Raw genomic sequence first — 22993 nt, 5'->3', positions numbered from 1 at the left:
TAAACACACTGGTCCACTAGTGGATGAGTGTCAGGCTATAATCATTTTAATAATTAAAAAAAAAAAAAAAGGCGGCCGGGCGCGGTGGCTCAAGCCTGTAATCCCAGCACTTTGGGAGGCCCAGACGGGCGGATCACGAGGTCAGGAGATCGAGACCATCCTGGCTAACATGGTGAAACCCCGTCTTTACCAAAAATACAAAAAACTAGCCGGGCGACCTGGTGGGCGCCTGTAGTCCCAGCTACTCGGGAGGCTGAGGCAGGAGAATGGCGTGAACCCGGGAGGCGGAGCTTGCAGTGAGCTGAGATCCGGCCACTGCACTCCAGCCTGGGCTGCAGAGCGAGACTCCGTCTCAAAAAAAAAAAAAAAAAAAAAAAGGCTTTCATTGTTCAAAGTATTTCTTTTCTATGGAGTGCTCCCAACCAGAAGATGAGGGAAATGGAGATAATAAAGCACGCCCCTCCTACCAAACACGATAAATTCTAGAGGCACTGTGAGATCAGGAATTTAAGGTGTATTTTTGTCCCACCCTGTTTTACAGGTGAGGTATCAAGTACGGTAACTCGTAATTTTCTTTTGGCCCAATTGAAAGGTATCATATAAAACAAAAGAGAGCTGTGTGTGCGTGAAAAGGATCCGCCTTCCTCTCTGAAGAAAAGGGTGGTTACGGCTTCGGAAACGCTTTTCAAGCCAACTCTGCTGCCCGGCTGGCGGCGGCGGCGGCGGCAACGACAGATTCCTGCAGAGGCGGCGCCGGCGGGGCGGCGGGAGCTCGGGAGAGGCCGCAGGGGATCGGGCGGGGCCCCGCGTGAGAGCTGAGCGCCTGCCCTCGCGCCCGCAGGACAGCAGGGCCTGCATCGACTCTAAGGCGAGACCAGAAACTTGCTAGTGGAGCAATTCTGGTACCCCTGCCAGGGCTGTGAACCCTCTGAGATCATCCCTCAATCAAACGAAATTCTCGGGAAGAAAAAAAAAATTTGCAGCAATCCGGCTAAAATTCAGCAGCTTTCAGGGACCGATTCAGGGCATTATCCCTGTGGTTCCCTCGGCTAAAGGAGACTCGAAGCGCGACTGGAAGTCGCCGGACCCCACAGAGCTGCGGTGCCCAGGCCGTAAGCTGTGGCGCGGGCGGAGGCGGCGGCGGCGGGAGGACTCGGCGCTGGGGGCGCTGAGCAGCAGCCTCGCTTCCGGAGCTCGGCGGGCGGTGTCAGCGGAACGGGCGGCTTCCGGTCGCGGCGTAAACAAGGCCGTGGGCTGCAGGAGGCGGGGCGGACGGGCTGCAAGAGGGAGCCGGCCCGACGCGGATCTCTTCCCCGCCGTGCTCCGGGTCCCGGGCCCACGCCGCCGCCGCCTGGCTCCGCTCGCGGCCCCGCTGTCTGCAGGCGTGCCCCGGCGGCGGCGGAGAGCCGTCCTCGGCCGAGGAGGCTGGTAAACGTGAGCGCAGGCGGCAAAGAGGCCTTAACGCCGTCCCTTTCGCCGCCGCCTTTTCCTTGCCGCGCGCCACTGTGCATTTCTCTCCTTTTCCTTTGTTTCTTTGGCCCCTCGCGGGTGTGGGCATTCCTGGTGAGCAAAAGTGCAGCCTCAAGATGGCTGATGGCAACGAGGATATGCGGGCGGACGACTTGCCGGGGCCAGCCTTCGAGAGCTATGAGTCCATGGAGCTCGCCTGCCCTGCCGAGCGCAGCGGCCACGTAGCCGTCAGCGACGGGCGCCACATGTTCGTCTGGGGCGGCTACAAGGTCAGTGAGTGGCCGGGCCGCGGCAGACGTCGCTCGGCTGTGACTTGGGTCTGGGTTCGCGGCCAGGCAGGGAGGCCAGAGCGGCCCTCCAAGGGCGCTCCCCGCCTCCGTCGCGCGCCCCACCTCAGACTCTGCCCGTTGGTTGGTTTTTTTTGCGCGCGGGAATCTTCCTTCCCTCGAGCCCCCCAGCCCGTCTCGAACCTCCAGGGCTGCTGTCACGTCAACCTGGTGCTCACAAAGCCAACTCACTCCCACCCCCGTTGTTGCCATTGGAGCGTTATTCCGGGGAAGGCCCTGTTAATGTTGCTTGGGTGGTGCATTCGGAAGGGTTGGGGTGTGTAAGGTGACGGTGTGTGATACCACTCAGACCCGTTATCAGGACGGCCTACGAGGACTTTACCCTCTGGAGCTGGGAACCGCTGCCCACTTAACGGGGAGTCCGAGGTGTAGGAAAACAGGAATTCCAAAAGGTTACAGGAATCATCTTATTCAGCCTTCCCGCCTGTGCAAATGGCCATCATACTATTGTTTGAACCTCTCAGGACTATTTTCCTTCTGGCTTCAGTGGGGTTGAAGTTTTTCAGCAAACACCCATATTAAAGATAATGGAAAAGCTCCACCAGTAACCAAAAAATCCCCAGCATCAAATGAACACAGAGTGCAGCTCTTTGACTCTCCAATCCCCTGGTTATAAACAACGTGATTAGTTAGCAGTTTAAAGCCAGTTGCCCTTGTTTACCCTGCTTCCTCGGAAATCTAGAATTTTATTTCCTGGGATGGCTCTGATCCAGTCCTACCTCAAAATTCCTCTTTGGTCTTGAAAATGTTGTCCGCCCTCCCTATGCCCGTGCCTTGTGATTGCTTTTAGCTTATGGTACAGTTGACTTGATCATAGTTGACCATTTTTGAGACAGCTTTCAAAGATAGCTGTCCTGATACTTTAATTTGGTTTAACTGCAGAAGTAATTTTTTGCCAATCCTAATTAATCTGCAGTGTTTTTCCCAGTCTCCAATGAATGTGGTTAGAAAATAGAAAGGGGGCTGGGCGCGGTGGCTCACGCCTGTAATCCTAGCACTTTGGGAGGCCAAGGTAGGTGGATCACCTGAAGTCAGGAGCTGGAGACCAGTCGCGCCAACATGGTGAAACTCCGTCTCTACTAAAAATACAAAAAAAATTAGCGGGCGTGGTGACGGGCGCCTTAATCCCGGCTACTTGGGAGGCAGAGGCAGGAGAATCACTTACTTGAACCCGGGAAGCGGAGGTTGCAGTGAGCTGAGACGGCGCCATTGCACTCCAGCCTGGGCAACAAGAAGGAAACTGTCTCAAAAATACTTTAGAAAGGGGTAGGGAATTGCAAGAAGGGGGCCAAGCATGTAGTCACCCTTATAAAAATGTAAATTAATTCCCCTGGAGAAACCTGTCAATTACACTTCTGTCTAAGCTACCTAATTCATAATTGTATTTTTAAAATGACAGCATGAAAGAATGAGACTTTGGGAGTGGGGCAGGGGAGGATTCTCAATGTGCAGTATTTCTTGTGGTGGATTTAAAAAGGCCTGGATGATTGGGACTGATTCAGGGAGAAGCAGCACAATCACTGAATTGGATGGTTCTGAAACAGACTGCCCTCCCCATTTATGGCTGGTGGCTGGAACCCTGAGGGTAGGCACAGAAGCCCTTGGAGACTGTTTCAAAGGCAATAAACTTTGGCTTCCTACGTAGTAGGCAGTTTTCCTCCCCAAGACAGGCTGGTCACGTCTGGGTCAGCCCACTTCCAGCCTTTCCCTTCATCACTGGTGGGGTGGAAAAAGAAGTGTTTACGTGGTCAACTGTTCTGTTTCTGTATGTTTAATATTCAAGCTTGCTGGACTTTGACACCCATTTTTGGCTAGCCGCAGTCATTTACTGTATCAACATTGTTCCGAAAGTGGCTAGGGAGGGTCAAAGGCTGGGAATGTCAGGCAGTTGTTAAAGTTCAGGGAAAGGATAGAATCCTGGCGCCACCATTACTTCATAAATAATCTTGGGCAAATTACTTAAACTCTAAACTCATTTTCTCATAAAATCAGCTATTTTTTAGGGTTGTTGTAAGGATTACATAAAGTAATCCATGGATAGCTTTCAGCTCTGGCATATGGTACGCTCAGTCTGTGTTAGGAATTAATACCTAAAGGGAAATGGAGCAGAACAAAGAACTTAAAATTCTGCATGAGGATTTAATATTTTGCATATTTGCAGTTCTGCCCTGTCTGTTGCTGCTTAGCGAATGAATAGGTGAAAGGAAGGCGTGCCTAGAAAACCACGCATCATGTTAGTGTGGATCAGTGTGGATCAGGCACTTTCAGTAACAGCCTGCTGACGATGGCACAGGTAGTCTCCTGAAGTCTTCCAGCTGAAATTTGGCGCATGGTTCTGTTCAGGATAAAGCTGCCTTAGAGAGTTCCCAGAGATCTCTTGGCTGGGCACAATGGCTCACAGCCTGTAATCCCAGCACTTTGGGAGGCTGAGGTGGGTGGATTGCTAGAGGTCGGGAGTTTGAGACCAGCCTGGCCAACATGGTGAAACCCTGTCTCTACTAAAAATACAAAAATTAGCCAGGCGTGATGGCGAGCTACTATCTGTAGTCGCAGCTACTCAGGAGGCTGAGGCATGAGAATTGCTTGAACCCAGGAGGTGGACGTTGCAGTGAGCCAGCAGAGATCGCGCCACTGCACTCCATCCTGAGTGATAGAGACTTGGATTCAAAAAAAAAGAAAGGTCTCAGAGATCTCTTCTTGCCCTATTGCAACTGCTGTATCAAAATTCTGAATTAAGAGCTATCTATATTGAGCTTTACCTTGAGTGTGTGGCATGGGTTGGGGGGGATTGTGTACTATAATACCTATGTAACTTTTCATCAAATTAGTATCTCAAGATCGATGTAAAAAATATAGTAGTGCCTCTTTAAAATATCAGTTTTTATATTTATTTATTTTTATTCTTAGAGTAATCAAGTCAGAGGATTATATGACTTTTATCTGCCTAGAGAAGAACTATGGATCTACAACATGGAGACTGGAAGATGGTAAATGTGGATATTATAAGGGGGACTAAAAAATTCAGATAAGGGCTGGGCACGGTGGCTGGCTCACACCTATAATCCCAGCACTTTAGGAGGCTGACGCGGGCGGATCACTTGAGGTCAGGAGTTCAACACCAGCCTGGGCAACATGGTGAAACCCCATCTCTACTAAAAATACAAAAATTAGCCAGGCGTGGTGGCGTGCACATGTAATTGGAGCTACTTGGGAGGCTGAGGTGGGAGAATCGCTTGAACCCGGGAGGCAGAGGTGGCAGTAAGCCGAGATCGTACCACTGCACTCCAGCCTGGGTGACAGAGCAAAACTGTCTCCAAAAACAAACAAACAAAAAAATCAGATGTGGCTGCAAAGAAAAAATTGTAAAACCCATTTTAAGCTATTTATATATTCTAAAAACACTGTTCTGCTACTTTAGCTTAGCTGCTAAGCTTAATTTAGCACCTGTTCTATAGTTACTAGATACTTCTGATAACTTAGAATAAATTTCTATCCCAAGTATCATAGTAATATTTAAAATAGATGTAGAGGCTTCAGATCTAGAATGGAAAGATAATGTTCCATTTTTTTTCAAGATACTAAGTCTTCTATCTTGAATAAGGAAAGGATTTTAAATGGTGGTTAGATTTTAGATTGTATAGAATTTTATCTGCTAAAAATAAAGGTGGTATTCTATTTTAATGAGCTCTCAAAATTTGCATGCAAATCTTTTTTTTTCTTTTTTTTTTTTGAAACAGAGTTTGCCTCTTTCCCCCGGGTTGGGGTGGAGTGGCCAGATCACCGCTCTCTACACGCTCCGCCTCCCGGGTTTCCGCCATTCTCCGGCCTAGCCTCCCGAGGTGGTGGGACTACAGGGACCTGCCACCTCGCCCGGCTAGTTTTTTGTAATTTTTAGTAGAGACGGGGTTTTACCGTGTTAACCAGGATGGTCTCGATCTCCTGACCTCGTGATCCGCCCGTCTTGGCCTCCCAAAGTGCTAGGATTACAGGCGTGAGCCACCGCGCCAGGGGCAAATCTTTTTAAAAATAGTGTGGTTCTGTTTAAAAACCAAAATGACCTCCAGTTTGCCCTTTTTGTAAACTGGAGATAATCTGAAATGATCTTTTGCCAGTTTCATAATAGTAGTAGTCAAGAGCATGTCCCTGGTAGAATTTAGGTGTTTCTCAAAATGCTGGGTTAGCCATGGTTGGGGATTTACAAAGTAGTTTTCCCCATGGTGTCTTTGTGAGACCTTTGTGCTTTAAATATTTTACTTACTGTAGATCTCAAAATTACCATAGTAGTCCCACTTAAGAGGCTGGATGCTGTGGCTCATGCCCGTAATCCCAGCACTTTGGGAGGCTGAGGCAGGCAGATCACCTTAGGTCAGAAGTTGAAGACCAGCCTTGCCAACATGGTGAAACCCCGTCTCTACAAAAATTAGCCAGGCATGATGGCAGGTGCCTGTAATCCCAGGTACTAGGGAGGCTGAGGCAGGAGAATCACTTGAACCCGGGAGGCAGAGGCTGCAGTGAACCAAGATCACACCATTGTACTCCAGCCTGGGTGATACAGTGAGACTCCATCTCAAAAAACAAACAAAAAAGTTTAAGAGTTACAAACTAGGCTGGGCGCGGTGGCTCACGCCTGTAATCCCAGCACTTTGGGAGGCCGAGGCAGGTGGATCACGAGGTCAGGAGATCAAGACCATCCTGGCGAACACTGTGAAACCCCGTCTCTACTAAAAATACGAAAAAATTAGCTGGGCATGGTGGCGGGCGCCTGTAGTCCCAGCTACTCGGGAGGCTGAGGCAGGAGAATGACATGAACCCAGGGGGTGGAACTTGCAGTGAGCAGAGATAGTGCCACTGCACTCCAGCCTGGGCGACAAAAAGACTCCATCTCAAAAAGAAAGAAAGTTACAAACTAAAAATGTCATGAGTATTTCTGTATATAACAAATTGTTTTTAATATGAAGCTGTTTCTTAATCCTTTTCTAGAGAATTGGGAATTTATAATTCTCTTAAAAGCGGAATGCTACATGTTTTAAAAAATAATTTTTAAGGCCAAGTGTGGTGGCTCACACCTGTAATCCTAGCACTTTGGGAGGCTGAAGTGGGAGGATCACTTGAGCCCAGGATTTCAAGACCAGCATGAGCAACACAGTGAGACCCTGTTTCTATTTAAAATTAATAACTTTTTTTTTTTTTTGAGACAGTCTCGCTCTGTCGCCCAGGCTGGAGTGCAGTGGCGCAATCTCGGCTCACTGCAAGCTTCGCCTCCTGGGTTCACACCATTCTCCTGCCTCAGCCTCCCTAGTAGCTGGGACTACAGGCACGTGCCACAATGCCCGGCTAATTTTTTGTATTTTTAGTAGAGATGGGGTTTCACCGTGTTAACCAGGATAGTCTCGATTTCTTGACCTTGTGATCCACCTGCTGCGGGCTCCCAAAGTGCTGCGATTACAGGCGTGAGCCACCGTGCCCAGCCAAAAATAGTAACTTTAAAAAGTGAGCCTTCTAAAACTTTAAGTTTAGCAAAGATAAATATTATTATATCTGACAGTTTTAGCAGAAGACCTTGAGTATACTGTTAGAATTTTAAATATTAGATTCCTTAGGTTGATTCAGATCAATTTTTAGATTCAGAATGAGTTAATACATACAAAGCACTCAGGAATGCCTGGCACATGGCACTACTTGTTTGTAGTGTTACATAAAGGACTGAATCTGATGCATATGAACAGCAAAAAGGTGACTGAAGAAAAAACACTGAATTAATCTATCAGGACTGGGAATGTTGAGGTTTTCCTTCTGGGCTCCTGGCCCACTCAAAAACAAAACAACTTATGGCCATGTAAATAAATAGCAAACAGTTTAGTCTGAGAAACATAAAATGGTATGCTCCTAGAATAATAAAATATGACTTAGGCTTTCAGAATCTCTCATTATGCCTGTACAATGGGGCCAGCTGGCACTGTCTGTGGAATAGGTAAAGAGGGGAAAACACATTCCTTGAACTAAGTTTAGACCTAGAAGAGACCCTAGAGGCACTCACTGTCTACTCTGCCTTCTCGTTTTATTCCTTTATTGTGAGGATATAAGTAGAAGAAAAATAGACTTCTGCATTTTTTCCCTTTAACTTACATACATTTAATTTATTCCCCCTTAGGAAAAAAATCAACACTGAAGGTGATGTTCCTCCTTCTATGTCAGGAAGCTGTGCTGTGTGTGTAGACAGGGTGCTGTACTTGTTTGGAGGACACCATTCAAGAGGCAATACCAATAAGGTTAGTGTTTCTAAGGATTATGGCTGGAGGCATTTTTTTTCTTACTATCTTTCAAACAACTGCAAATTTCTAAGGCTAGCCCAAGACTTATTTGTGTCCCAGTTAAAAATGATTTGTACTTGATTATGATATGAATGTGAATTTTAGTATTTTGTTTGCCAATCTATATTTACCTAGGCATTATGTAAAATCAACTTTTGCTGGTAACTTGCGTGCAGTAACTTCCTGAGTGGTTTTTATTTGTGCTTTTTGCAGCTACTTGTTCTCTTAGAACCCTTAAATGTTAGATGAACATTAGTAATAAAATTGCAGACAAAGACAAGATGTAATGGAGGGAAGGGTAAAAATGAGCAGGCCAACCAGTCAGAAAGCCATAAGGATAAATTAAAACTGACAAAACTACGTGTTAACATTCCTATAAAGTGGTGCCAAAGATTCTGCTGTTCAGACTTTGCCATATTTTGTTCCAAGTAGGAAAAAGACATCACTTCTTCTCTTTCAGACCAATAAGAGACAGATTAAGTCAATCAGAAAAGATACATATACCATGTATTAGTGCTTATTGAGTTGCCAAATAAATGAATCGATAGGAGTCTACTAAGTTGGCAACTTAGTAAGCACTTTATATGCTGAGCACTTGGCTGGACACTGGAGACAGAAGAATGATACAGTTCTCACCTCTTGGAACTCATTCTAGAAGGGACACATATAGTAAGTAAATCACTGCAGTAGCATCTGCTAGAGAGATACACAGCACCTGGCATATAGAAAATAACTCAGTAAGTATTGTTGAATCTGAAAAAGTCTTTGACATTGTGTTTGGTGGGATGAGGGAACAGAACAAGGAAAGTCTTGACCGAAGAGATGATGCTTGAACTGAATAATAAAACTGGAAGGAGTAGCCAAGATAAAGAGATATAAGCAAATGTCTTTTTTTGGGGTGGGGCGGGGTGGGGACAGAGTCTCGCTTTGTCACCCAGGCTGGAGTGCAGTGGGACAGTCTTGGCTCACTGCAACCTCCGCCTCCCAGGTTCAAGTGATTCTTATACCTCAGCCTCCTGAGTAGCTGGGATTACGGGCATGCATCACCACACCCGGCTAATTTTTTTGTATTGTTAGTAGAAACAGGGTTTCACCATGCTGGCCAGGCTGGTATTGAACTCCTGACCTCAGGTGATCCACCTGCTTCGACCTCCCAAAGTGCTGGGATTACAGACGTGAGCCACCACGCCCGGCAGCAAATATCTTAATTATCGAAATTCCAAATGGATGGAACATGTGGCTGAGATGGTTTCAAACTATGTTCCTAGAAACTTTAGGGATTTGAGATGCTTTGGGACACCTGTGGGAGGAGCATATGGTGTTAGGCTCCAAGCTGCCCCTTCCTCCTCCGTTTTAACATGCGTAGCTCCACTTTTGTTTGTATACATTGGGCTTTTGCTTTGTATTCTGCTTGAAGAAAGAGTTCTATGCCTGAAAGATTCTGTGAGGCACATCTATAGGCTATCATTGAGCCATATATATTTCAGAGCCAAGGGGGAGAACAATAACTGACACAACTTAAAAGCTTGGGACAAGCTGTGATTTTATGGACAAGGTTTTATGGACAAGGAGACAAGCTGTGGTTTTATGGAGGTAGTTACAGAAACAGTGGCAGTATGTCGAGTGGCTAGGGTTGTGTGTTTTAAGTTTGACTCAGTGGAAGCTTGAGTGTCTCAGAGAAGAAATACATATATTGTGGTCAGATATATTCAGTTGCCTGGATATGAACCCTTTAAAGGAAAGATCCTTAATTAATTTAAGTTAATTAATTTAAGCTAATTAATTTAAGTATTGATCCTTAATCTCTTTAATCTTAAAGATTAACTCAATTAACTCTTTAATCTTAGAGAGGCACCAAATACATATTTGTTAAATTGAATTTAAAGGTAAAATTACTAAACCTAATTTTTTTGGGTAATACCATTCTGATACCCATAAATTAAATAACTACAATTCAGAGTCCCTATATCAGGGTCAGGTGTGGTGGCTTATGCTTACAATCCAGCACTTTGGGAGGCCCAAGTGGGCACATCACTTGAGGCCAGGAGTTTGAGACCAGCCTGGCCAACATGACAAAAACCTGTCTCTACTAAAAATACAAAAATTAGCTGGGCATGTTGGTGCATGCCTGTAATCCTAGCTACAGGAGGCAGAAATTGCAGTGAGCCGAGATCATGCCACTGCACTCCAGCCTGGGTGACAGAGCGAGATTCTGTCCCCACCAAAAAATAAAATAACAAAATAAATATGGCTATCAGCACAATTTTGCAATTGCAAAAATATGGAACCAGCCCAATACCCACCAATCAACAAGTGGATTAAGAAAAAGTAGTGCATACATATACCAGGGACTACTACTCTGCCATAAAAAGGAACAAAATAATGGCATTTGCAGCAACCTAGATGGAAATGGAGACCGTTATTCTAAGTAACTCAGGAATGGAAAACCAAACACCGTATGTTCTCACTCATAAGTGGGAGCTAAGCTATGAGGATGCAAAGGCATAAGAATGATACAATGGACTTTGGAGACTCAGAGGGAAAAGGTGATAGGTGGGTGAGGGATAAAAGACTACACATTGGGTACAGTGTACACTGCTTGGGTGATGAGTGCACCAAAATCTCAGAAATCACCACGAAAGAACTTATCCACGTAACCAAACATCACCTGTTCCCCAAAAACCTATTGAGATAAAAAATAAAAAAATAAAAATGGGAAAATAAAATATATGGCTGTCTTAGCCAGGTATGGTGGTCCATGCCTGTAGTCCATCTACTTGGGAAGCTAAGGTGGGAAGATAACTAAGCCCAGGAGTTTAGATTATAGTAATCTATGATTGTGCCACTGCACTCCAGCCTGGGCAAGAGAGACCCTGTCTCTTAAAAAAAAAAAATAAAGTGCGGCTATGAAAAAAAATTAGTTGAGCTAACTGTGTGCTTAGTGACTTAGGAGATTAGTATTCAGTCCCAGAGTCCTAATCTGGACTCTGAGCAGTCTGGCAGCCAGTCTGCAGTCACAATTCCAGTAGAACTGAATTAGATGGTACTCTTATCATAAATCATAGTAAAATTAAATGCTAAACTTGAATTTCTTTCATATAACCAAATCTAACGGAAACCATTGCTTCTGACAGTTCTACATGCTGGATTCAAGGTCTACAGACAGAGTGTTACAATGGGAAAGAATTGATTGCCAAGGAATTCCTCCATCATCAAAGGACAAACTTGGTGTCTGGGTATATAAAAACAAGTGAGTTGGCGGCATTACAGGTTTGGGTTTTTAATGTGTAAAGTGGTTTACCATTCAAGTATCCTTAACCAGTAACCATTTGCACAGAACATACCTCATAGGGCCCATATGAAGATTAACTGAGTAAATACATGAAAGCATTTAACACAGCACTTAAGATAAATTGCTTGTATCCTATCCTATGGGTATTTGAATTTTTAGGGTCTTGGTTTTTCATCAAACAGGTTAATATTTTTTGGAGGGTATGGATATTTGCCTGAAGATAAAGTATTGGGAACTTTTGAATTTGATGAAACATCTTTTTGGGTAAGTGAAGTTCTGTATTTGCATATGGCCTCCTTAGTATATTGAAATAATACATTTTATGTTTGCTAATAAGTTTTGTGCACTTTTCTTTGGTAATCAGGCAGGCCATCTAATTTTATAAATATCATTTGTAAAATAACTCAGATTCTTATTTTCTGTAGAATTCAAGTCATCCAAGAGGATGGAATGATCATGTACATATTTTAGATACTGAAACATTTACCTGGAGCCAGCCTGTAACTACTGTGAGTTACTAAAGAATAATGAATTGTTAAGGATACTCAAGAGGCAACAGGGAGGGTTGGGGTGCGGAGAGGGGTGTACCAGAGTTGGAAGATACTGTGAAAGTGACAGTTCATTCTTGTTTTCTGGGGATAAGATCCTTAACTTTAATAATTTCCAAGGAATCTAGAACACAGAAGTTTAATGAATGTATGAAATGACTAACCCAGCATCTATTATTTAATACTTTTTTTTTTTTTTTGAGACAGTTTTACACTGTCGCCTGGGCTGGAGTGCAGTGGCGGGATCTCCGCTCACTGCAATGTCCTCCTCCCAGGTTCAAGCGATTCTCCTGCCTCAGCTTCCCGAGTACCTGGGATTACAGGCGCCCGCCACCAGGCCCAGCTAATTTTTTTTTTTTTTGAGACGGAGTCTCGCTCTGTTGCCCAGGCTGGAGTGCAGTGGCGCGATCTCCACTCACTGCAAGCTCCGCCGCCTTCCGGGTTAACGCCATTCTCCTGCCTCAGCCTCCCGAGTAGCTGGGACTACAGGCGCCTGCCACCACGCCCAGCTAATTTTTTTGTATTTTCAGTAGAGACGGGGTTTCACCGTATTCCCCAGGATGGTCTCAAACTCCTGACCTGGTGATCCGCCCGCCTCAGCCTCCCAAAGTGCTGGGATTACAGGCGTGAACCACCGTGCCCAACCTATCTAATACATTTTACATGGTAGAAGTGTTTGATTTTTTTTCAGATTTTGGATATTTGTATTATATACTTAACAGCTATCTCTAATCCAAAGATCCAAAATGCTCCAATGAGCATTTCCTTTATCATGTTGGCACTCAAATTTTCAGATTTTGGAGCATTTCAGATTTTGGATTTTCTGATTACAGACACTCAACCTGTAATTAAATAACTCTGCACTAGATAGGAACTTGTATTACTTAAATAATAGATTTCTTTTCCCTCTGACACAGACATTATATTTCTTTTCCCTCTGACACAGATATTATATAATATGCCAGCCTTTATTTTAAAAGAGAAAAAATAAAGCAGCCTATTATGTTAGCTACCCATTCAGTAGCACATCTCAAAAACAGAAAATTAAAATGCCAAGTTTTGGTAGTCAGCTTGTAGTACTGCTGTTGTCTGTAAGTCTACACTCCAACTTTTAAAAGCTCAAGTGCCTTACATATTCTATTCCCATATCCAGAGTAGACTCTGGTATCTTCCCTCTGTTTATAAAAAGTTCACTTATGTACTGACTTGCTTATGTGACTCTAATAGGGTAAAGCACCTTCACCTCGTGCTGCCCATGCCTGTGCAACTGTTGGAAATAGAGGCTTTGTGTTTGGAGGCAGATATCGAGTAAGTATTTAAACAACTTCAATGACTTGCTTTTGAATTCTTCAAAATGATAACTTAATTATCCTTTTCTAGGATGCTAGAATGAATGATCTTCACTATCTTAATCTGGATACATGGGAGTGGAATGAACTGTAGGTATCACTTTAGATAAGTTTTTCCAAAATTCAGATTGTTTTTACCCTATATTCCCTACTATTGATATATAATGTCCTTGCTTAACTTTTCTGTAACTGTGAAATTAAATAAACATAATTACTAGGTCTTTAAGGAATGAATTTTAGTTTTCTGTTTCCAGTTCCCGTAACTGTGTGCCTAGTACATAGCATGTGCTCAGTGTTTGTTGAACAGAAAAGGTCTGAAGTCGATTCTATCTTCAAAGAAAATATTTCAGTATAAAGCATGTAGTTTATACCAAGAAACCTTTTTAAACTTAAGGTCTCTTTTTCCATAACATGTACATATAAATTTTAAAAGAAAACTTAAAAATACAGTAGCTGCTTCTGAATGCAGATATTGTAACTTAGCTGTTATTTTCAGAATTCCACAAGGCATATGCCCAGTTGGCCGATCTTGGCACTCACTAACGCCAGTTTCTTCAGATCATCTTTTTCTCTTTGGAGGATTTACCACTGATAAACAGCCACTAAGTAAGTCCTTGAATGATAACGAAATCATCATATATCATCTGTATATAATAGCTGAAAATGAGTCTACTAGAGACTTACGAGAGGGCTTACAGGGTTGGTTGGAAGGTGTGAAATTAACTTTGATCCTGTAACATAGCTATAATTGTACTATATGGCATACTTCTGCTCAATAAAGAACCTGGAGCACTTAAGAGCCCTGCTGAAGGGCTATAACATGCAAAGAGCTTACTTGGTTAACTGCAGGGGAAAAAAAAAAAAAAAAAAGAAAATATACTCTCTGTATCTACTCACGATCTGATTTATTACCTTTCTTGCCAAAACTGTGCCCTTTAAATGTCAATGTCATATTGGTAGACTAATATACTTCATAGCTCTTTTTTCTTTGCTTTAATCAGGTGATGCCTGGACTTACTGCATCAGTAAAAATGAATGGATACAATTTAATCATCCATATACTGAAAAACCAAGGTATTTAAAGGCAGTTCTTATACTGAATATACATAAGATGTAAGAATTGAGGTTTTGGCTGCATTATATCCAGCATTCTTATTTATAAAAATCTTAGCATTCACTAAGGTTTGAAATACTTCTTAATGAAAAGAAAACCAATGTTATCCTAGTATTAAATGCTCTCCTTTCCATCATCTGTGTATGAAGAATAGGGCTGGAATTTTATTTTTGCTTCTTCCTTCCATTATAAAATTGACACATAGTTTAAATATACAATCAAGCTTTTCACTTCAATGAGTTGAACTGCATCTAAGTTTATTAAAAATGAGGGTCAGCCAGGCATGGTGGCTCACACGGGTAATCCCAGCACTTGGGGAGGCCGAGGCAGGCAGATCACCTGAGGTCAGGAGTTCCAGCCTGGCCAACACGGTGAAACCCCATCTCTACTAAAAATACAAAATTAGCTGGGCGTGGTGGCACATGCCTGTAATCCCAACTACTTGAGAGGCTGAGGCAGGAGAATTGCCTGAACCAGGGAGGCAGAGGTTGCAGTGGGCTGAGATCGTGCCATTGCACTCCAGCTTGGGCAACAAGAGCAAAACTCTGTCTCCAAAAAAATATAAAGGGTAGAGGTGCTGGAATGGGTAAAATTTTTAAACCTTAATCACATGGGAGGCCAGGTGCAGTGGGATTGCAGGATTACAGCTGTAATCCCAGCACTTCTGGAGGCTGAGGCAGGCAGATTGCTTGAACCCAGGGGTTCAAGACCAGGTTGGGCAACGTGGCAAAACCCCATCTCTACAAAAAATAGAAAAATTGAGCTAGGTGTGGTAGCATATGTCTATAGTCCCAGCTATTCAGGAGGTAGAGGATGCAGTGAGCTGAGATTGCACCACTGCACTCCAGCTTGGCTGACAGAGAAAGACTGTCTCAAAAAAAAAAAACACTACAGAGGGAAAAAACAAGAACTGTCCATTAGATTTGCAGTAGCACTGTATAACAAAGATGAAGAAATCAAATCATCCAGAAAGAAGAGCTTATTAAACACCGATAATTTTCTCTTGTTAATCTCAAAACAAAATGCTAAAAGAAATGATACAGTCAGAATTAGTGTTCAAAGCCTACATTTTTTCCCCAAGCCTCTAAACCAAGTATAGTCATGCCAGTAAGACTTCATTTGCACAAATGATCTCTCCATAAAACTGCCAGGCTTTCTGAGACTTTATAGTTTACTCAAGCAGGGCTTTCACCATCCCTCAGATGTTCTGTGTAAGGCCAGTTGGCCCTACCTATGGAAGAAGGCATATACCACTCAGCTCCCATACAACTTTTATTGCTAACAAAGACCTAGAGAACAGATCGTTCAGTTCAAACTCCTCATTGCTAAATGAGAACTGACCAGAGAGATAAAATAATATCCAGATAAAATAGATATTGATTGATCTGCTTTTGCTGCTTTCCCTTAAGATTTTACTTCAAAAACAAAGATTTTACTTCTCACCATGATGTTTTGGTCTGAACTACCTTAAGATCTCTAGTCTTTATTTCATAGCTCAAATGACCAACTGGCGTTCTGGGTGACTTCAAACTCAAGTTTTTGTTTTAAACGCAGGTTATGGCACACAGCTTGTGCCAGTGATGAAGGAGAAGTAATTGTTTTTGGTGGATGTGCCAACAACCTACTTGTCCATCACAGAGCTGTAAGTATACTACCTTCATATTATTACTGAAACTTACTTGCAAAAAAAAGCATTTGCTTTTAAATGTGTTCTTTCTATGTTTCAGGCACACAGTAATGAAATACTAATATTTTCAGTTCAACCAAAATCTCTTGTACGGTAAGTTAACTTTGTACTTGGCACTTAGATTATTTAAAATTGTTTCCTAAGACTTAGCACTCTCAAAAAACCAGGTTTATGGATTATTTAAGGGCAATAATAAAACGTCATTGCTATAACCAGTTCCTATGAAAATCTTTGAAGAAAGAGGGATGTTTTATGTAGTTTTTCAAGTGAATGTACTTCGAAACAGTAAAGTGAAATTACTCTTCTCTTTGCTTGTCCACTTTCAGGCTAAGCTTAGAAGCAGTCATTTGCTTTAAAGAAATGTTAGCCAACTCATGGAACTGCCTTCCAAAACACTTACTTCACAGTGTTAATCAGAGGTTTGGTAGTAACAACACTTCTGGATCTTAACGCTTCATAAATAATGCCTATGATCACCTTGCATGGACAGCAATCCTGTAAACATCACAGAGTGGCATCATTTGTATAATTATATGCATTGTTGTAGTTTGCAGCTTTTGGTTTTAATGTGCATGTGAATGGCCTAGAGAACCTATTTTTGTGTCTATAAAGTTTACAATAAATGTATTTAACACCAGTAGCTGTCCTCTATTAAAGTAAAAGAGAAGTAATGGTTGGGTTGGGCTTTTTACCCTGGAGAATGGTTGTTGTATTTCCTTTTCAGTAACTTCAGGATATATATCTGTAGAAACATTATACTAAATAGTCTTACCATCATCAAAATGCTGAAGTCATTTTTTAAAAACATTATAGATTTTTTTTAATGGCAAGAGTAGTCTATAATCATGTAACCTAGTGTTGTAAATACAACATAATAAAGGGTTTTCTTTTTTAAACATTAATATTCACATTATGACGAGGCTGGGAAAACAAAGTGTGGAGGGACCAACAACTATGTAGTACTTTGACCTTAACGCTTCAGTGCAGGGGCTGGAGCAGGTGGTCATGCTGAATACAGGCAGGTGTTGTCCAGTCAATTACAAAGTTTTTTTTTAAATTAATTAAAAAGTTTTGTAGCTCATGAAGGAATGGAAATAATGATGATTTCATTTTCCATTCTGTTAAGAGACAGGAAAAGTGGGTCAGAGTCTTTAGTGGTAAGCCTTAAAATGCACTTCTGGTATTATAGGTTAAGATACTCTGTAACGTGCTATATTGGTAATTAATTAGTAAAGGTGGAAATTAAAATGGTACAGAACTGAATGAGACTACAAGGAAAAAAATAAGATCAAACCTGAAGGTCTACAAATGAATAGAAATGATTAACACCAATTTCTTCTAGGACTTAAGCTGAGTCATGAGAATTATTACTTACATTTTACATTTTGGTCTAATATATTTTTTGACAAGTATAGATGAAAGCAGAAGAAAATCCACTCCAATACTTAGTGTTCAAGACACAATCCTAAATACACCCCTGTGGCTGGCCTGTAATATATATATTAGATGTTATATACAGTAGACTTACCAAGTCAGTAGTCTAAGCAATCAAGCCACTTCACTGTTCAGTTTCTTTACATCATGAAATGAATACTTGATATTAACCTCCCAAATGTCAAGAAAATGTAGAATAATTACAGATGTATATAATTAGCATTTAACTATCCACAAATACTTTAGGAAATCCTATCATAGACAGTGTTTCTTCTATATAAAACTGGGGAAAAAAACAAGAATTAAGTCCTTTTGGTGAATATAGCAAGGCAATGTTTAGTTCATTTTTATAATGCAGAAGTCCTGATACATGGTGTTTTCATCTTTGAACTTCCAAAAGGCTATAAAATTGACTCTTCTCAAATATTTTAGAATTTCATCTCAGCTATTTCCTTTTTACATTCAGAAGATTGGGTGCAGACACTTTCACTTTGCCAGGAATGTTTCTTGATAAATCTGTGTCCTAAAAAAAGAAAATTGCTGAATATCTTCACATCCTGTATGGTCAATCATGTTTCTTTTATGACAAAAAAGAAAAACATTTCCAAACTTTTAGCTGAAATGGTATTACTGCTTCTAATAAGACAGCATTTTTTTTTTTTTGAGACGGAGTCTCGCTCTGTCGCCCAGGCTGGAGTGCAGTGGCCGGATCTCAGCTCACTGCAAGCTCCGCCTCCGGGTTTTATGCCATTCTCCTGCCTCAGCCTCCCGAGTAGCTGGGACTACAGGCGCCCGCCACGTCGCCCGGCTAGTTTTTTGTATTTTTTAGTAGAGACGGGGTTTCATCGTGTTAGCCAGGATGGTCTCGATCTCCTGACCTCGTGATCCGCCCGTCTCGGCCTCCCAAAGTGCTGGGATTACAGGCTTGAGCCACCGTGCCCGGCCATAAGACAGCATTTTCTACTAAAATAACAAAAAACTGCTAACATTTTAAATTGTACTGTCAGTCTCCACATTCCTTTTCTGAAGAACTTTACCTTTACACTGCGGAATAAGTCTTTTTCTCTTGCTGTTGCTTCTTTGGAATGCATGAAACTATTCAAGGCTGTTTTTGCAGCTGTAAATAAAAAAAAAGTAAGAATAATCTACTCCTGTTAAGTCACTGAACTGTTTAAAATCGTAATTCAAAAAAACAAATTTAAATACCTTTTCCCTTTTTCTGCACTCCAGGAGTAAGTTTCACTTTATATCTTTAAAAAGGAATTACATGTGTTACTAAATAGACATTACAAAACAATTCACAAAAGCCATTCTGTCAACTAATGGTAACTTACTTGTAGTTTGTCATGGTGGTGTAAGGGGCACATATTGGAATGGCAAACAGTAGTACATCTTCAGGATGTGGCTGGCCTGTCAAAGAATCAAATAGGTTTTCCTAAAAAGGGAAAATAACAGTTACAAAAGCAATTTATACCACTCTTTTAAAAAAAAATGCAAAAACACTTGGATTAATATCTCAACATATTTTTTATCTTTTTCTGATACATATACCATCTAAGCTGGAACAGTCATGCTTAAACTCTGCTTCATAGTTCCAAAGAGTTGAAGACCTATGTTTAAATATATTCTTTACTACTTAATTTTTGCCTAGCATAATACGTATTGAGAACAATAATTTTCAAAATACCACCTACAGTTCCATTTAAGAGAAAGAAGGCCCAGGAGCAGTGGCTCACACCTGTAATCCTAGGACTCTGGAAGACTGAGGCTGAGGCGGGTGGATCACTTGAGCCCAGGAGTTCAAGACCAGCCTGGGCAACATGGAGAAACCCCATCTCTACAAAAAATACAAAAGTTAGCTGGGCATAGTGGTAGGTGCCTGTAGTCCCAGCTACTCGGGAGGCTGAGGGGGGAGGATCACCTGAGTCCAGGAGGTAGAGGTTGTGGAGAGCCATGATCCTGTCACTGCACTGAGTGACACCAGCCTGGGTGACAGACCTTGTCTCAAAAAAGAGAAAAACTACTGGATATTACCTGAGTTGCAGAAACCTGTTATGGATTTAAATGATGCAGTAATAACCACAAGTAGATTTAAGTTCCATCACATGGAAATGGGACTAAATACCTTGGCTACACCACTATTTCTCAACCTGGGGAGATTCTGCCCTCAGAAGACAATGGGCAATGTCTGGAGATAGTTTTGGTTGACACGATGAGGGGTGAGAAGGAAGAGGTAGGGGCTGGTACTGGCATCTAGTGGGTAAAGGCCAAGGATGTCGCTAACCATTTTATAATGAATGGGACAGACCCCACAACAAAGAATTAACCAACCCCTAATGTTAATAGTGCCAAAGCTGAGAAACCCTGGACTAGAACAGCCTTCTCTCTTCCCCATTATTAAGGAGAAATCCCAGAGCTTCTTAGAGTTCTTATTTGCTGTGCTGCCTGTGAGATTGCCCCTATTTATTTAACAATATGAATAAACTTACAGATTTAGGACAGTATACTTGGTGCTGAAGTATAATTGATATTTGAGTGTTTGCTATGTGCCATAAACTTTTCTAAATACCCTTTACATATATTAGTTATCAAAACAACCCTCCCCTGGGTTCAGATAAGGAAACAGAGGCCCAAAGAATAATGTTTCCAAGTGTGTACAGTTACATACAGCAGAGTTGGGATTAAGACTCTGAAAGTTTGACTTCTTGACCTGCAGTCTTAAGTTTTTAAGTTTTAATAAGTTGTGTTTCAGACATTCTGGGAACTGAATTGTAATCACAGTGTTGCAGTAGGAACCCCAACATAAAATCATACCTCATTTCCCTGTTGATCCAGATCTTGCTCCTCCTGTTCCGAACATATAAAAATAAAAATGTCAGCTATAATGTAAAATGAAATTCCACACCATTAAACCATAAGGAGAAAGAAACAGTGATATAACCAGACTGTCATTGCTGACCCACAGGGAAGTGGATTCGTGTGTGTGTGTGTGTGTGTGTGTTTATTAAGAAAGTAATGTCATTCAAGAGAAGAAGGGTAGTTCTCTGATATAGAGGAGGTGGGAACTGAAACTTTCATATAAAGTATATGTTAAAGCAGCAAAAGTTACAGGGAGAATTTAAAATGACAACTAAGGTTGATAAGTTTGCCAGGAGAAAAGCAAATAGAGAATTCTGGTCAACATAACTTTTATTTTTAAATATTTGTTCAACACTTCTGGATAAATTTTTCCCATATCCCATAAAATATGCTTAATTTTGTTTGCTTACTTAAGAAAAATCTATCCGGAGATAACCAATTGTCTCAGTCTGTTCAGGCTGCTGTAACAAAATACCTTAGACTGTATAATTTATAAACAGAAATTTTACTTCTTACAGTTCTGGAGGCTGGGAAGTCCAGCATTAAGGCACCAGCAGATTCAATGTCTGATAAGGGCTTGCCTCAAAGATGGCACCTTAGGCTGGGTGTGGTGGCTCATACCTGTAATCCGAGCACTTTGAGAGCCTGAGGTTGGGGGATCCCTTGAGCCCAGGAGTTCAATACCAGCCTGGGCAACATAGGGAGACCTCATCTTAAAAAAAGATGGCACCTTATTGCAGTGTCCTCATAGGGCAAAAGGGCACTCATTCATGACAGAAGAGCCCTCATGACTTCACTTCCTAAAGGCCCAACCTCTTAATACCATCACGCTGGGAATTTAGGTTCCCATATATGAATTGTGGGGGGGTATAACATTTAGACCACAGCACCTACTCAGGAAAGAACATTAATAATTAACACTTCTAGTGAGCAGTTTTGAGTCTAGGATTTACAGAACACAAGAATAATGTACAAATTTTAAGAGCCAAAATGAGTTTTAGTATTACTAAACAACAACTGTTCATCAGGGAAAAAAAGAAAATAGTAATACAGAATCCCTGTAAGCATTACCTGCACTAAACTGAGCACACAATTATAACTCAAGCTTTACATAAAAATGCTGGAGACAAAAGTAAAATTTTTTTATTTGGCCTCTATTTTAAACCAAGTTATTAAAAAATAAACAAGCTGGGCATGTGGCTCATGCCTGTAATCCCAACACTTTGGGAGGCCAAGGCAGGCGGATCACCTGAGATCAGGAGTTAAAGACCAGTCTGGCCAACATGGTGAAACCCCATCTCTACTAAAAATATAAAAATTAGCCAGGTGTGATGATGCACGCCTGTAATCCCAGCTACTTGGAAGGCTGAGGCAGGATAATCGCTTGAATCTGGGAGGCGGAGGTTGCAGTGAGCCGAGATTGTGCCACTGCACTCCAGCCTGGGCAACAGAGCAAGACTGCCTCAAAAAAAAAAAAAAAAAAGTCAAGAAGATGTACATATTCATGTAAGAAGATACGCAGAAGGCTGAGCTTGCTGTACTTTTAATAGAACAATTACGCAATCATCTTAGCTGGAAAAATACAAACTTCTCACTGGTTTTGTAACCAGGGTACTTGGCTCTTAAATGGTATACCCATTTTCAACATTATATAAGACAATATAGCATAGATTCCTAAAGAAAAGCTTAGAGAAAGTGAACATTTATTTTCTGCTCATCTTCAAGACAATCCCAATTCTCTTTCCTTTTTTTTTTTTGAGACAGTCTCACTCTGTCGCCCAGGCTGGAGTGCAGTGGCGTGATCTCGGCTCACTGCAAGCTCCACCTCCTGGGTTCATGCTATTCTCCTGCCTCAGCGTCCTGAGTAGCTGGGACTACAGGCGCTTGCCACCACACCTGGCTAATATTTTTGTATTTTTTTTAGTAGAGACGGGGTTTCACCATGTTAGCTAGGATGGTCTCGATCTCCTGACCTTGTGATCTGCCTGCCTTGGCCTCCTAAAGTGTTGGCAATACAGGCGTGAGCCACCGCGCCCGACCTCTCTGTCTTAATTTAACTCAGTTCCCATCAAAATCAAAGCCTCTCCATAAAACTGATTACTTCCTAAAGGCTTGTAACAAAATTTTTATCAGCTATCAATACTACTATTTCATGCTTAGATATTGCAATTTTAGTCTTTCAGGTTATATTTCTGAGATGACATTCCATTAAGAATAGGGTTACCCTTGTCTTGGTTTTAGCACTGAAAGTCCCATGTCCTGGGAACCCCAGGATGGTTAACCACCCTAATTAAGAAGCAAAAGCCCACATGTATAGTAGCCTTACCTTGTCATCATGTGGATCATCTACAGCAAAGTCTTGTAACTCATGAGTTATAACCTCAAGGAACGGAGTTTCTTTCTTAATGTTGTCAGAGATCCTTTGTCCACCTCTGGGTTTCTGGGACTGTTTCTTCACAGGTTCATCCTTTGTTTTTCCTTTCTTCCCCTTCTTCCCTTTTTCTTCTCTGTTTGAACCTGCAGACTTTAATTCATAGAGGAAACATTAGTCAGTGTTAAGAATGTATTGAATGCCTGTCATA

General features: G+C 41.9%; 2 protein-coding genes across 3 annotated transcripts in view; one reads left to right on the top strand and one right to left on the bottom strand.

Moving 5' to 3' along the window:
* Nucleotides 1-743: 743 nt before the first annotated feature.
* On the top strand, nucleotides 744-16755 carry KLHDC2 (kelch domain containing 2). The gene is made up of 13 exons (XM_023222686.2): nucleotides 744-1739; nucleotides 4725-4804; nucleotides 7969-8086; nucleotides 11263-11378; nucleotides 11603-11684; nucleotides 11846-11929; nucleotides 13196-13276; nucleotides 13349-13407; nucleotides 13814-13923; nucleotides 14319-14391; nucleotides 15986-16073; nucleotides 16159-16211; nucleotides 16445-16755. The coding sequence occupies exons 1-13, from the start codon at nucleotides 1587-1589 to the stop codon at nucleotides 16566-16568; spliced, it is 1221 nt and encodes a 406-aa protein (XP_023078454.2). The 5' UTR covers nucleotides 744-1586; the 3' UTR covers nucleotides 16569-16755.
* Nucleotides 16756-17005: 250 nt separating this feature from the next.
* Nucleotides 17006-22993, bottom strand: part of NEMF (nuclear export mediator factor) — a 70168-nt gene continuing 64180 nt past the window's right edge. For both annotated transcript variants that reach the window (XM_023222684.2, XM_023222685.3), the window contains 6 exons: nucleotides 22738-22935; nucleotides 20367-20399; nucleotides 18887-18987; nucleotides 18759-18802; nucleotides 18590-18669; nucleotides 17006-18075 (listed from right to left, as the gene is read on the bottom strand). In XM_023222684.2, the coding sequence (XP_023078452.1) occupies nucleotides 17998-18075; nucleotides 18590-18669; nucleotides 18759-18802; nucleotides 18887-18987; nucleotides 20367-20399; nucleotides 22738-22935 (534 nt within the window). In that variant the 3' untranslated portion in view covers nucleotides 17006-17997. The remainder of the gene's footprint in view (nucleotides 18076-18589; nucleotides 18670-18758; nucleotides 18803-18886; nucleotides 18988-20366; nucleotides 20400-22737; nucleotides 22936-22993) is intronic.

The sequence above is a fragment of the Piliocolobus tephrosceles genome, chromosome 6, assembly GCF_002776525.5.
Source record: "Piliocolobus tephrosceles isolate RC106 chromosome 6, ASM277652v3, whole genome shotgun sequence".
Taxonomy (NCBI): Eukaryota; Metazoa; Chordata; class Mammalia; order Primates; family Cercopithecidae; genus Piliocolobus; species Piliocolobus tephrosceles.
Note: the sequence above shows the minus strand (reverse complement) of the source record. Positions and strands in the feature narration are given on the sequence as shown.

Bases quoted from the DNA above. Each gene is read 5' to 3' on its own strand.
- KLHDC2 (XM_023222686.2), top strand. From the start codon at position 1,587: ATGGCTGATGGCAACGAGGATATGCGGGCGGACGACTTGCCGGGGCCA. The intron at 8,087-11,262 runs GTTAGTGTTTCT...TGCTTCTGACAG, and splicing joins CAAGAGGCAATACCAATAAG to TTCTACATGCTGGATTCAAG. The intron at 16,074-16,158 runs GTAAGTATACTA...TCTATGTTTCAG, and splicing joins TACTTGTCCATCACAGAGCT to GCACACAGTAATGAAATACT.